The 16,151-nt window shown below is 34.6% G+C and overlaps 1 protein-coding gene across 4 annotated transcripts in view; it reads right to left on the bottom strand.

Annotated features, from left to right (window-relative positions):
- Window positions 1-5,779: 5,779 nt before the first annotated feature.
- The window catches only part of gramd4b (GRAM domain containing 4b), a 40,581-nt gene continuing 30,209 nt past the window's right edge, over window positions 5,780-16,151 (bottom strand). For 2 of the 4 annotated variants that reach the window (XM_051884307.1, XM_051884310.1), the window contains exons 15-20: window positions 15,358-15,375; window positions 12,139-12,289; window positions 11,955-12,048; window positions 11,624-11,714; window positions 11,473-11,541; window positions 5,780-8,564 (exon numbers count right to left, since the gene is read on the bottom strand). In XM_051884307.1, coding sequence (XP_051740267.1) covers window positions 8,448-8,564; window positions 11,473-11,541; window positions 11,624-11,714; window positions 11,955-12,048; window positions 12,139-12,289; window positions 15,358-15,375 — 540 coding nt within the window. In that variant the 3' untranslated portion in view covers window positions 5,780-8,447. The remainder of the gene's footprint in view (window positions 8,565-11,472; window positions 11,542-11,623; window positions 11,715-11,954; window positions 12,049-12,138; window positions 12,290-15,357; window positions 15,376-16,151) is intronic. The other 2 variants (XM_051884309.1, XM_051884308.1) reach the window with 2 other exon arrangements.

Consider the following 16,151-nt stretch of genomic DNA (forward strand, 5'->3'; position numbering starts at 1 on the left):
AGCAAATGGGCTAAATATTTGCCCAACCTGTAGGGCAGTTTTATTTAACTCGACTATTGTTTAAAAATTACTGTATTTCTTGCTTAAAATAAACCCAAAATATGAAAAAAAAACATTATTATGTTTAATAAATGAACATTTATTAATAAGTATAATAATTAAACAATAAACATTTATTAAATTGCTTATTAATAAATGTTCACCTTTTGATTATTATTGTTGCCTCTAGTAATTATGTGTCTTATTTTTAATTTCCAACCTATTTTGGGTTCATTTTAAACCAGCTATATTGTAATTTTAAACAATAGTTGGGTTAAATAAAACATTTAACACAACTGCTGGGTTTGTCCATTTTCAACACAACTTGGGTTGTTTTTAACCCACCGGTTGGGTTAAATGTTTACCCAACGTGCTGGGCAGTTTTATTTAACCCAACTAATAAAACTACAACTACCACTACGATTGTAACTTATTTAGTTCTGCAGCTGTACCTCTGTCTTCTTTATTAATGAATTACAAAACACTGTTACCGCTCCTGACATTAAAAATAACTCTGCATATGGATATAAACAGACATGATAAATCAGTCAGGAGTTTCCAAGCAATCAGTAACAGCAGATTTAATCTTGGAGATGTACTTGATAAAATCTCTCTAGCCAAGGCAGAAAGGCCAGGGATTCCCGTGAGAGGAAAATGCTGACAGTATGCAATATGCCACCTTAATAAATGGCAGCAGCATGTGAGTAAAGGACAGCCCTATGGGACGAGATATCATCATTCAATTCACACCCAAAACGTCAGCATGGAATTCCTGCAATGTTCAGATGCCGTCAGGCTCCCTGAGGGATCTGGGCTCACGTTCCACCTTGTTGTGTAATGGTACATCAAAGGAATTTATCATGTTTTCATGTATGACAACCCTTAAGCCCTCAAATTTCAAAGATCTTAATATGGAGCTGCGACCTGTGGTGCTGACAATCTTCAATGAAAGTTACTCTCTGCTTCTGTGCAGTTGTGTATATAATAGTATGAGTCTTTCCCGTGGCTAAATAAAACTCAGATGAACTTAGAGAACTTCTCTGTTTAGTTTATCAACTCATATTACACACTCTTGTCCAACCGAGAGCTTAAAGCTTTCACCATCCCCTGTGTGTGATAGTATACCTTAAAAAACACTCGTGTGTGTGTGTGTATAGTGGGACAGATCTGTACTCATTCACATACTAAGTATGTTTTGGCTCAGCAGTTGATTTGCATGTGAGGTAACATTCTTTTTTAAAGGGATAGGTCATTCTAAAATTATTTTGTTTACTCACCCTCGTGTCATTAAGTGAATGTCCAGGCTTTTTTTCTGGACAACCAAAGTGAATGAAAATTGGACTATCAAGTTCCACAGGTGACAAATAAGCAGTTTTGATAATGTTAAACAAAATTAAAACATAGTTTTTGTTCATACTAAAATATAAAAGATGAAAACATTTAATTTACATTTTTTAATTATCTATATTTCTTTAAAAAAAAAAAAAAAAAAAAAAAAAATCACCTTTAAAAATGGGTAGAAAATTCCATCTATTATATTTTATATTTTCTAGTAACTATAAGACTTAACTAGCAGCTAATATAGCTATGTCCTCTCAGTCAGACGTGACAGAGACTGATATATGGGTGATGGTTGATCTCTTTTAAATTATCGTCCTCTTAAACATTATTAGCGCATTTTCATGTGAAGTTATTCTGTGACCTAAATAGAGCATGATAGATTGTTTGCAACAACACCTAATTGCTACATTTAAAGTGAAAAATGTTTATGTCAAAACAAGCTAAAACACACCTGCTACCGAAGCTCAGCAGGTTCATAGTGTGAGACAGTGCTAAGTTGCTGCTGACTTCGACACCTTAAGCTGCTGCAGATCAAGGCTTCCTCCATAGAAAGTGAATACGACTGCAAGGCATTGCGCCAGTTCTTGGGGTTTGATGGTCACCAGTTTTAGCAAGGTGTCAGTTGAGTTTGATGACCATGTTTTTGCTGATAGGCGACCATGGCATGAAGCACGGGGGGTGAAACCCGAGATTGGAGATCCGGAAGGTTGGAAGGTATCTTCTGCATGCTCTGTTCCTCTCCTGACTCTTTCCGGATTATGATTACATACCTTGATTAAGACTTGCCCTTTTCAGTCTCAGACACGGTCTGTCGTCTGTAGCTGCAGTCTGAGCTGGACGCCAGCGCTGAAGTGTGTCCTGCTCAACATGAAAGTGCTGGTTTTGAATGTGAATGAATGTAATGTCATTTCATTTCATTTGTGGTTTATTGGAGGTTTACATTCATCTAATTTCTGAGCCAAAAGCATAATTTTGAGATACTGTTGAGATAATTTAATGTGCGTTTTTATAATGAAAATGAGTCATCCTAATATTGTTCTTGTTTCTTTACTTACAAAAACATGACCCTTAAAAGTACATTCAGTAGGCCTATTTTTAATGTTGCGTTATGCAGTCATCTTGGGCTCATAGTGGCACCTAGTGGTATGGATGAAGCATTACACAGAAACGTATGTTTAAAAGTAAACACACACACACACACATATATATATATATATACACACACACACATATATACATATATACACATATATATACACATATATATACATATATATATATATATACATATATACATATATATATACATATATATATATATATATACATATATATATATATACATATATATATACATATATATATATATATATATATATATATATATATATATATATATATATATATATATATATATATATATATATATATATATATATACACACACACACACGTTTCTGCGTAATGCTTCATCCACACCACTAGGTCCCACCAAATAAAAATAGTTTTATATCTTTTTAAAAGCTGCTATTCATTTATATATACATACTTTAAGTACTACTCAGTCATTTTTTCCTCAGTTTTACTGCAAAAGAAATGTGAAAAAAATAAAAAGTGGATTTTTATTTTGTATCTGCCTTTTTTTTTTTCCTTTTCTTTTTTAAGCTGTTATACATTTACATACTTTAAGGTTCATTTCATACCTTAGTCAATTTTCCAAAAAGGAATGAATTGTACTTAAAGTGTGTGAATACTCTGAACAAAATTCTGTGAAAAAGGGTTTTCATATGCGAATATCATTCCTTGATAATTCATTCCGAAACAGCAAAGCGGCCATAAATCCTGAAGTATCTCTGTAACAAAACTGATACTGTAGCTGGAATGTTGACGTATGCAATACAGCTGAACATTGTGTGCATCATGTCTCAATCTTCTCAGTAATACTGGATTGGGAGAGACAGATGTTTGACCCTCAGATGCAGCTGAAACTGTATCCAGCCTCACAAGTATCCCTCTGGACTGCCAGGAACTACAGCTAGTATTAATAGCCCTCCAGCACTTTCTGAAGAACCGTATTGGAAAACATGCCCTAATACATGCAATTAGTCTGCATTGAATCAAATCGATAGCAAGTTTTAATGAAGAGCTATAAAACAATCGATCTATGACTGGAGTTCTCCTTTCTCATTTGGCTGATTCATGCATTTACTTTATAACAGGCAAACTGGTGAGACAGAAAGTGGTTGGAAATGTTCTTTTAGACTCTGTTTATTTATATTAATGACAAATTGCTTGAATACCACTAAAAACCCTTTTTCAGACTCAATACGATCTGTGAGGCTTGGAAGATTTTGGTTTGTGTTGTTGACATGTCGAGAAAATGCTGTTTTCTGCGCTTTGCATCCACTTTGCATGAGCTTCCAAAGGATGAGGATTTGAGCTCGAATTGATACAGTAAAACAGACGCCATTATTACTGTTTGTATCACTGAGTATCCAGTGCTGAGGAAGCCTCTATAGCGCTGATATTCAGATATGATAATAGGCGTTTAGTTTCCGACACGCTTTGTTAGCGATAGACCAATCACAACAGACTGTGACCAATCAGAGAAGAGTAGGCTCACGGAAAGGAGGGGTTTAGAGAAACTGACTCCTCGAACAAACCATTTTCAGACTCTTTGAGAAATGAGGTGATGTGCAATGTATGTTATGTGAAAATTGAAGTGTTTTTTTGACCTAAGATTCATGTAAACCTAGGAGACCTCCAAAACAAAATGAGGAACCTTTAAAATGGCATAGTAAGGGGACTTTAAATCTCAAGCTTCCCTATCAGCATTAGAAACACGTACAGTAGTGGAGGAGAGCCTTTATAAATTAAGGTTACCCTTTTAAAAGATTCATGTGGTGCCCTCTAGTGAAACATCACACCATCTTGTGGGCACTCTGCAGTGTTGGGAAGGTTACTTCAGAAATGTAATAGGTTACAGATTACAATTATCCTATTTAAAATGTAATAAGTAGTCTAACTATTTCAATTACTTTATTAAAGTAATGTAACATTAGTTTTTGATTACTTTTCTTAATTTCTAATGAATGTTTTCAACTGTTAATCATTTTTAAACATTTAAACCAGGCAGGGTTAACCTTACAGTAGTACTCAACACTGATTACTTTCAGACTTTCAAAATCCTTCATCACTTGAATTAAGATTATAATAATTTAATTTTAAAGTACAGTCACCACAAAAGATTGTTCTTTGGTTAAATACAGTTCATAACAAAAAATATTTAATAGCATTTTAATAGTTGGCAAATATATATTTTGCACTGAACTGTTATATTTGCGCCCTTTTCTGATTTCTGGATGAAATTATTTTTAGATTTCCAACACTGGAACATATTTTTAATCACTGATCTCAGACAGGTTGTAGCCTAAAGAGGCAATGTGGATTGATGTAGGCAGACGTGGTGAGCTGCAAATTCAAACAAGAGAACCAACCAAAAGCATCAGAATAGCATCGCTTTACTAAAAGACCTTTAAATGGCAGGAGGCATCATGGACATCAAAAACAGGCGAATTAATATTATTCAACTAGTGCTGTCATTTAATGTCCAAATTAATGTAGAAACAACATAAAGGCAGTATATTTTAAAGATTTGATCTAACAGGTAGGACAGAAATTTAGTTAGTTATCCAACACTTCACAGTCTTCACTGCATAAATTATAAATTAAATATAGATTAATCCTTATTAAAGTCATAGAGTCAAGAGCAGTGAGTGATTTTCTCTGTGTCTTTTATTGTTTGATTAACATCATAGCTGCGGGTTTATTAGGCTTCTGTCCCTTTAAGACCGGCTGCACATGACGCGGTTCTGACAGACCTCCGATGTCCTCACAGCTCTTAACGGGCATTTAAGATCTGATTGAACTAATTTAAAACTGCGCTTACGAGGATACTCGACAAAACGGATGTTTTGGCGTAATTTTGTGTGTTTTTGTCCGTTCTCAGTGCAGCCGCGCGCTGTTTGCGCGCACGAGCGTGTGCGTGTCAGGAGATTCAAAGACGCGCGCAAGTATTTTTCCCGTCTTTATCGCGCTTGAATGGTTTAATAGGCATTGAATGAATGATAGCGTGATCATATACTGTAACATATCCTAGCTTTTTACAGAAAATATTAAGATGTAACCCCCTTTATAATCGTTAACATTAACTGTAACGAATTACGGTTACATTTATTTTGTAATTAAATTAGCTACGTAACGCCTTTACATGTAACTAGTTAGCTACTCCCCAACACAGGCACTCAGATATATTAGAACTGACCATGTCATATATTTATTTCATTGTATAATGCTGTTTGTCATTTCCACAGGTGGAAAAAAAGAAAATAAACAAAGGTTACAAAGAACTCCGAGTTTATTTCGTCTCCAGTTAAGACTAATCAGAGGAAAGCAGGAAAGAGTTTACCAGACATGTACATCCAGTGTAAATACAAATGTTTGATAAACAAACATCCAGTCACATTCAGATTTACTCAAGTCTCTGAGTAGTTAGACTCCAATTACTGTGGTTATTCCTCTGCAAAATCTATTAAACCCAGTTGTTGGGTGGCCGTACCAATGTAAATGTGATTGTGACAACTGTGGGCTATACAACCAACTAAACAGATAAGTAAAACGACTTGAACAGAGTAATACACTGAGTGAAAGAATATAAAAACAACACCCTTTCATGCTACAGCCAACAACTTCCAGGGAACAATAATCAATTTCTTAAAGCTGGATGAAGAATGTGTTAGAATGCAAAATAAAAGAATAAAATGTTTCAACAAGGCATTTAAAAACTACGATTTTCCAGCTCCTTCAACATTCATCACAGGCAACAAAGGCTAATTTTCATGCCCCCATTGCTCCAGGGATCAAACTAGCCTATCGCGAAACACAAAATGTCTGTAAACGAAACTGTTCTGGGGCAGAAACAGAGTGCAAACAACAATACACATTTATTTGGCAAATGACAATCATTGGTGGTAAATTTTTCCACTTCAAGAATTAATAATCAATGGAATTTGATTTTAGAACAATGTTAAAAGGTGAAATTAATAAAACCGAGGTGCACTATTCATGTTTTCACAAATACATACTCTTCTGGACAGACAATATTACCGTCATATTTATTCTAACTAAATGCTCTTCCACTATGTAAGTGGCCATACATTTATTAAGCCCAAAAGTGCCTTTTAAAAACTTGGTAAACAGGCATATACTGACTCAAAATGATTTGAAGAAAATTTCAAGTGGCAAAATGGCTCTAAAGAACAAAATAAAATAAGGCAGAATAAGGCAGGTGAGAAACAAGGCTTGAAACGGATAAGACAAAAGAATAAGTGACTGTCTAAAGTGCAGTTTAGCACAGCACATTTTGAAATGCATAAACATTAGAAAAGAGAGAAGAAAAAAAAAAAAAAAGTGTTGGGGACAAATAAACCAGAAAACCATGACATACTGTAAGAACCTCTCCTCACTTAAGAAAGAAAAGACCTGCTTTTAATCCAAAAGGAGCTGTTAAAATCTGCATAGTCAAAAGTTACAGGTTATGAATGAGTAAAACAAAGTAGTACTTTTATGTATCGTGTTAATTTGGAGTTGCCTACGCACACTTTTAGAAGAATCATAACATATTACATACATAGAGAAGTTAGCCTGTGTTTTCTTCAGTAATCAGATCTTATTTTGGGGTACAATATTAGTAAACTAAGACATTTAACTAACCATATTCAAAAAGGCATTAAATACTTCAATAATGTCAGGGCTCAATGACGAGGAATGAGAATTAATATATTAACATGACCAGCTAAATCCTGCTTAGTTTGAACAGTCTTTTATTTGTGCACATTCATTTAATGAGTAAGACCGGTGATATTTTTGTGCTTTAAGTATTAAAAAAAAAAAAAAAAAAAAAAAAGTTTTTTTATGCACCTTGATGTTTATCCAAACAAGTATGAGTATTTTAATATTTAATCATTTTTTCAAACCTGTATGAGTTTTTATGTGGAACACAATAGGAGGTATTTTGAAAACTTTTTTTCTCTCTCCATACAATGAAAGTCAGTAGGGTCCAGTGTTGTTTTGGACCCCATTGTCTTTCATTGTATGAAAGGAAAAAGAAAAACAATTCTTCAAAATATCTTCTGTTGCATCCCACAGAAGATTTGAAACAACTTGAGTGCGAGTAAATGTTGACAGAATTTTCGTTTTTGGGTGAAAAGGGCAGCTTGGACATTCTGCCTAAATATCTCCTTTTTTGTTTTACGTAATAAAGTTGGTCATATGAGTTTAAATCAATATGAGAGTAAACAGCTACATTTTCATTTGTATGTGAATTATTCCTTTCAAATGTAAGGTTGTTTTTCATGTCATAAGTTAATACAAGTATCACAAATAACGAAGAGAAAGTTGGCGCGTCCCAAGGAACGGTGTGGTCGGCAGTTGTGAGCTGCTTTGCGCATATGGATTTCGGTTGACGGTTAAGTCTGTTCCTTTCCCCCTAAATCACATCTAAAAGCTCTCAGCAACACTAAGTGCTGTGTTTCTTTGTGCAAGGCCAGCGGTGATGCAATTAAGTGAAAATGGCGGTAAGCTCAGAGATGGTTATATGGTCTGACTACACACAGATCACCCTCCGTGAGACATAAAGGAGTACCAGCTCCTGTTCTGAAGTGGCATTTCACTGTTGTAGGACACAGGACAAACAAACCACAACCAACCCCTAACCTTATAAAATAAGACCCATCCGGACAAACACTTGTGTAAGATTATATTACGCCATTTGAGAGAACATTATATAAAACACCCTTTCCTAATACTTGCATGTAATCTAAAAGAGGATATGAAAAACTTTTTTTTTTGTTTTTTTTTTGCAGTTTCTCCTCCTCAAATCCATTGTTTTGGGTTGGAGACTGGGCAGACAACTTCTGGAAGCCATCTTCTCCATATAGCGGTTAGGATAGTGCTACATTAAGGTTAGGGCTGCCTTATGGACTACCTTACGTCATATGTTGATCCAGCTATGTCTCTGGGTTTGTGACTGTGGCAGTTGCTGTGGTATTTATGATCTTCATGTACTGAGTGTGGATGGCATCGAAGGCCTCGTCCCGATGAATCATGGCACCAAACACTAGAGGCTGTGGAAGAGACAAGAGACGAAACAGTTAGGGATCTTTTCACACTGGTAATTTTGGACAATTGACATCACAATAAGGTTCGCCTGGTTAGCATAAAAGCTGTGTTTCAGAATCAAATCGAGTTCACGTCGATTTCAGTATGATTCGCAGTTGTTATGAAAGCGATCCGGTGTAGAAGCGATTCTATTGGCTGAAAGAGCATGTAATGGACACTCAATTTGGTGCCTGATTAGAAATCCAGCAAAATCGCTTTATGATATCTTTTAGATTGTCACATATCATACAATATAACCAATGCTATAAATACAGTAACTATTTCACATTCAGTTAATTCACTTAGTGTGCAAGCTGAACTTTTTCTTTTTTGGCACCTTCTTTGCTACCTATAGCTACAGTGGTAAACAGCTGCTGCTGGTGCTCACATGGTTTGGAGCCAGATAGTACAATGTGCAAAGAAACCTTGCAAGATGAGGGGTAGAACTGAACTGTGTAAATGACCTTGAAAAATATCACCTTAATATTCTACTAGAGAGTAAGTATATAATTATAAATGAGAAGAATACAGAAAAGAAAAAGCTGCACAGGTATCTTTTCAATTTCATGTATTTATTTTTAATCAAACCTGTGTGCAATGATGCTCATTACAATATTTAGCCTATATATGTACAGTAGGTACAGTGTATATATATATATATATATATATATGTGTATGTGTGTTTTAGTATGTAAACTATAGTGTGTATAAACTATTTAATATGTAAAAAATACAAAACAAAACAAAAATACACAAAAAACATTAAACCAATCCAAATAAATGCTGTTTGTATGAACTTTCTATACACCAAAGATGTGAAAATATGTATCATGGTTTCCTCAAAAACTGTTTTTAATAGTTGGGGTCACAATATGCCCTAGCAAAGTGTAACTAAATAGTGTCTGTTGTGATAAAAGTGAATGAAAATGAAAAAAAAAAAAGTGTAGATTCCGGCATTACATTTAGATCTGCTCTATGCATAAATTTGCCATGAAGACAAGTGTTTATGAAAACTACCTTATGTGCAACTGAGTTTTTGAGTATAATTAGTATCTGAAAATAAATAGCAGTTGAATGTAATAGTTTGAGCTCTGCTGTTAATTTAAACCTCTAATATAATAATGTACCAAATGAGAGTGTTCCCAGTATACTTTGCAGCATTATTTAGGAGAATTTTTTTTCCTTAAAGGTCCACTGAAGTGTCTTGGAACATGCAGCATTATTCAATGTGTTGACGTAATTTCAACTGAAACAGGAAGACAGAGCAATATATCGAACAGCTCGCCCCTTTTTTAAAATAGCCAATAGTGTTTCATTTATATCACAGCTCGGCCAGAACTGTTAAACTCAGTAAAACCTCAGTTTCCTTTTAATATCTAACCATTTCTCCTCCTAATCTCCTCTATATCACTTTAAAATACAGCATTCTGTGCAGAATTCAAATGGGTCCAATACCTTTCGTGGTCTGTGCTGACTCGCGGATATGATCCGCTCTGTGCTCTCGTGTCTCTGGGCCAGAGCAGACTGTGTGCGCTGCAGCGGTTCGTGTGACACTAATGCGAAAGCAGACTTCATTCGCGTCAAAGGAAAGCATATTTACACTGTCTGAATCGTTCCCTGTTCTCTATATAGTGCACTATGTACCATTCACCATGTAGAAACTAGTAAATGTGTGAACAAATGGCCGATTTCAGCCGCAGCTTCAGTGTCTGTTGATAGTGTAGGAGGGGGCGGGACTTCAGATTCTAGAGAGCATTTGATTGGACAAAAGATTTGATGAGAAGCTGAAGTGCAATGTGATGTCATGAAAATCCATGATCCATTTTAGCGGAAGTGAGAGACTAAGTTTTGAATGCTTATATCTCCTAAATGCGAATTTTGTCATTGTTTTGGAACACACCAGTTTATTCATAACATTAAGGTTACATATTCATACTAAAAGCTATAAAAAAACCTTTAATTTTGATTTCAGGGGGACTCTAAAGGATTAGTTCACTTCAGAATGAAAATTTCCAGATAATTTACTCATCCCCATGTCATCCAAGATGTTCATGTCTTTTTTTCTTCAGTCGAAAAGCAATTAAGGTTTTTGAGGAAAACATTCCAGGATTTTTCTCCATATAGTGGATTTCAACAGTTACCAACGGGTGGAAGGTCCAAATTGCAGTTTCAGTGCAGCTTCAAAGGGCTCTAAACGATCCCAGCCAAGGAATAAGGGTCTTATCTAGCCAAACGATCGGTCATTTTCTAAAAAAAAAAAAAAAAAAAAAAAAAAAACTTAACCACAAATGCTCATCTTGCACTACTCTGCGATGCACCACACATTATGTTAGAAAGGTCACGTGTGACGTAGGCGCAAGTACTGTGGTAGGGCGAAAAACTCCATCTCATTTTCTCCAACTTCAAAATTGTCCGATATCATTGTTTTTCCCATTTTTTTGTTGTAAAAAGCGTTTGGTGTAGTCTTTGCAGACACTGGATCGGTACTTCCGCCTACGTCACACATGATCTTTCCAACATGATTACGTAATGTGTGGCACATCGCAGAGCAGTGCAAGACGAGCATTTGTGGTTAAAAATGACTGATCGTTTCACTATAAAAGACCCTTATTAACTGCATTTTGGACCTTCAACCCGTTGAACCCCACTATATGGAGAAAAATCCTGGAAAATTTACCTCAAAAACCTTAATTTCTTTTCGACTTAAGAAAGAAAGACATTAACATCTTGGATAACATGGTCGTGAGTAAATTATCAGGAAATTCATTCAGAAGTGAACTACTCCTTTAAGAAAATCAAACTATCGGTATCGGCAGATATAATTCTGAATAATCGGTTCTCTGATATTCTGTACATTGGTTTCTGGCCACTTACCTTTAGAGTAGATGGTGTTGTAATTGAGATCCCCATCCCAGATCCAGGCAATACTGACAACACCTTATACTGTTAACATGTGTAGAGAATCCAGTTAGAAACTAAGCACTCAATAAAAATAAGTTAAACATCTACAAAACATCTGGCAGACCTTCTGAATTTCTGTTATGTCTTGAAGCTTGATGACTTTGTTCTTTTTCGAGGAAGTCGCCCGGGAACTGGAGCTCTCGAAACACAGGTAACTAAAAATACAAAAAATCATGAGTGACTGTGATGGGCCTAATATGCTCTTATGCCTCTTGCTCTTGTGCCTAACTGTTTAAATATGGCAAAACATTTACACATTTATTTGGAGTAAATGGGTTCATGGATTCAAAATGTAGCTGATTCTGAAAAAGCCCCAAAAATGGATAATCTGCAAAACAGTACACTAAAATAAAATACTGCTGTTTTGCAGTACAGGTGCATCTAAACATGCATACTTTTCTGTGACATAGAGGACACCATTGCGGATGTAGTCAGTCGGCATTTTCCTGTCCCTGTTGATCAAGCAACAGCGCCATCCGTTCTCACACACTGTGAATCAAATTACACATTCTTTTACTATTAAACAACACAGCTAGTACATATGAAATGTTCAACTGCTACTGCAGTTTCCCTTCCCACCTGACAGGGGGCGCTCATTTTCAGACAAGTTGAAGACTTCATGAAACGGGCCTCTCTTGGTGTTGTAGGCCCGTCCGCTTTCCTCCTCACGGCCCATCCCACATGACATTCCAGCCGATTGACTGCCACGTGCTACCGTCGGCTGGATCTGCTGTGAGGAACAAGCAAAATGATTGATTTAGGAGCAGGACATGTTAATAAAGCCCCAGAACCGCAAGGTTCCTGTGTGCCAATGAAGGATCAATGCCATCCTTTAACTCCTCACCAGATAAAGAACAGAATTGATCATAGATCAGCACTTGAGGGCCCCAAAAACAGCACCCATGTGGGGGAAGCTCGTCAATCGTGATAAAACCAGTGAATGCCATTGAGCCAAGCAGCAGTGTTGACCTATAGCACAGTGAATGATGGGTCAGAGGCTCAGCTGCATGTGGACTCCTGAGATCAGCTGGTGAGACTCAGTTCTCTGGGTTGGATGCCAAACAGTAGCGAGGGATGCCTGGAGGGTGCTGAGGACTAGTGCAAAGCTCAAAGCCAGAGTTTAACAGCCACTTATCATAGGTATTATAACTCACCAACATACTACCATATTACCAAGGTATTAGTTCATTTACAGTATGTGTTAGAGTTAGGGGCAGAGCAAGACAAGATGTCATCTGAAAAATGTTTATGGGCATTTCTTCAACTATGGGCACTTTTAAGTCGTAGGAGTTGATTTATATTAAAATTAACAGAAGAACTTTTTGTTATACGCTATAAAATTAATTACATTTTAAATCAATAAAATGAATATTATATTTACATTCAAATTTGAAAACTTTTCAATGCCATCATGATTTTTTTTCTAATTGTCTTATGAACAGATTTTAATGTTATACAAAGTTATACTTATTTATAATAATAATAATAATAATAATGATAATAATAATAATAATATTATTATTATTATTATTATTATAATTATTATTAAAATGGATAACAATAATACATCCAACGGTCTTATAAATTTATATAATTAAAAAAAAAATCTATACATAAGACAGTTAAATGTTACTTTTTTTTACTCTTATTTTGTCATTTTAATGATGATGATGATAATAATAATATAGATTATTAATTTAAAATAAATAAAAACAATATTTATTGTTACTGTAATAGGTTTTTATAATTAAACTATACATAATAATAATAAACAATAACAACAACAACTAAAAACTGAAGAGAAAAAAAAACATTTTAACATCGAATTGTCTTGTTTATAATTTAAAATAATTAAATCTACACATAATACAATTAGATGATAACATGGTTTGTTTCACTCTTTGTTTATACTATCGTAGTTTTATTTATTGTTATTAATTATTGTTGTTAATATTATAACCTCCTATAATTTAAAGCTGCAGTCCGTAACTTTTTCTTTTGTTAAAACTGATCCAAAATCAATTTGAGCAAGTACATAACCAGCCAGTGTTCAAAACTATCACCTTACCTTAGCACGATTCACAATGATAAGCTTGTAATAATGTTTTCTAATAAGAGCGGTACTGGTAGGTTTCCGCAGGAAATTCAAGCGTGCCACCAATCGTCTTTGCGTCATTACGTCACGTCTGTTTACATAAAGAACGAGTCCCAGCTAGTAGGCTATATCGCATGTGATGCTGCAGGTGGCGGATCATTTATAGGCTTTTCTCACAGCATCTGCTATAATTAATCTTATGATTTTGATGGCGGATTGTAATCCAGAAAGGTCCAAATGACAATCATCAGTGACAACCGGAGATTCACCTGTATTTAAATTTTTATTTTGGTCATACTTCCAAGACGTTCAATCTGTGATTCTGTAAGTACAGTATCCACACCGATGTGGTGACTGACTGCAAATATTCGATTCATCCACGCTGAGGAGCCGTGCCGATGCACAACCATCGTAAAGATGATAATTCCACAAATAACTGCAATTGCAGGTTTCAAACAGAGATGGCGACAAAGAGGCAAAACTTACTGACTGCAGCTTTAAAGAAATTAAATACATATCTATAACAACAACAACAACAACAACGATAAAACTATAATAATATAAACAGAGTGAAATCAACCATTTTAACATCTATTGTGTGAAAACTATTTATAGCAATTTTCAGTATTTTTATAGAAATATTCAATATTTGAATCATGAATGTCTACTTTTGACTTTGTTATTAGACAAATTATATACATTTTTTAAAAAGTGAGGGATTTTATTTTCTAAAAATCTACAGGACAAGTGGCCACAGTTGAAGAAACCTTATATTTGCAGAAAACTTCTTCATCGTGCATAGAGAGTACGTCTGCAAATACAACATATCTGCAAAAGAAAAAATGACTAATTCTGACACAACTGACTAATAAATGTAGCCAATTCAAGGCCACGGCTCAAACATGACAAAAACCTGGATCCTACAGTCATACAATTGCATAATATGCAACATTATTCAAATAGCAACCATTTTGAAAGTAAATGTGCATATATAATTTAATTTCTAATAGAATTCCTCTGATCACCACTTCACCTCTCCATTTCCTGAGAGGTAATTGTAAACTAGCTTTGAAAAATACACACTACAAAGTGGCAACACCAGAAGAGCCAAGCTTTTCAGAGTTTCTAGACACCTACACAAGACATTTATGTAATCATGGGAAAAAAAGTTGTGTAAGTCGTGTATGAATAGAAAAGAATGATAGTTTCCTTTTAATTCTCAAGAAAAGTCATATGTTTCTAAAATATGCAAAAGCTTGACTGCTCTGATGTAGTCACTGCTTCAAAATGCTATTAGGCCTACACTACATTTTACACTAAACTATAGTATAGAGCAGAGAAACTCTCAGATATAAACCCCGCATGTCACACACACACACACACACACACACACACACACACACACACACACACACTCTCACACGCAGGATTTCTACACTATCACCTTGTCTGATGACGATGGATCAAAAACATCCTGGTACTTATCATTACAATCTTGTTCATATACATTTTGTGCAAATTAGTCAGAAGATGCATTTTGAAATTGACAGTTTTTGATCCAATTGCCAACAGACATTGTTAGTGTCATACTGCATATTCCTGACAACACACACACATACATAAAACACACACATACGCAGGACCAGCCATTGGTGGCAAACACAGGCACTGTTGTCAAACCAAAGGCCACACTAGATCCCTACCTTTTCAAACCCAGACAGCTGAGAGAGGAAAAATAACAGAATGAACATGTGACAGATCATCACACAAACCAAAATCCTGCCATTTATTAATGAAAGAGAGGAATTACACATCCTCTATTGACTGAATTCTTGTTTAACCATCTTGTAGACACTGTTTTGATCTGTCTTTGTTTTGTTTATTTATTTGTTTTAGTTCATTTCTTTTAAAATCTCATTTGAAATTATATTTAACTTATTTTGAGATGTTACTAGCACCAAGATACAACTCTTATTCAAAAGTGACGTGGCTAAAATGGCAATAAAATAAAGTAAATAAAATAAAAAAATAAATTTAAAATAGGCTACGATATAATAATAAAGGCTATGATATATATTTATAAAGGCTATGATATATATAAATAAAATAAAAAAATAAAATAAAATAGGCTAAGACATAATAATAAAGGCTATTATATATATATATTTAGATACAACTCTTATTCAAAAGTGTCCTGGCTAAGATGGCAATAAAATAAAATAAAATAAAAAATAAAAATAAAATAAAATGACAAATATAATATAACATAATATCATATAATATAATAATAAAGGTATATATATATATATATATATATATATATTTTTTTTTTTTTTTTTAAGATACAACTCTTACTCAAGAGTGACCTGGCTAAGATGGCAATAAAATAAAAACAAAACAAAACAAAACAAAAATAATGCTACGATATATATATATTTTTAAATACAACTCTTATTCAAGAGTGAGCTGGCTAAGATGACAATCAATCAAATAAATA

The sequence above is a fragment of the Ctenopharyngodon idella genome, chromosome 24 (genome assembly GCF_019924925.1).
Source record: "Ctenopharyngodon idella isolate HZGC_01 chromosome 24, HZGC01, whole genome shotgun sequence".
NCBI lineage: Eukaryota > Metazoa > Chordata > Actinopteri > Cypriniformes > Xenocyprididae > Ctenopharyngodon > Ctenopharyngodon idella.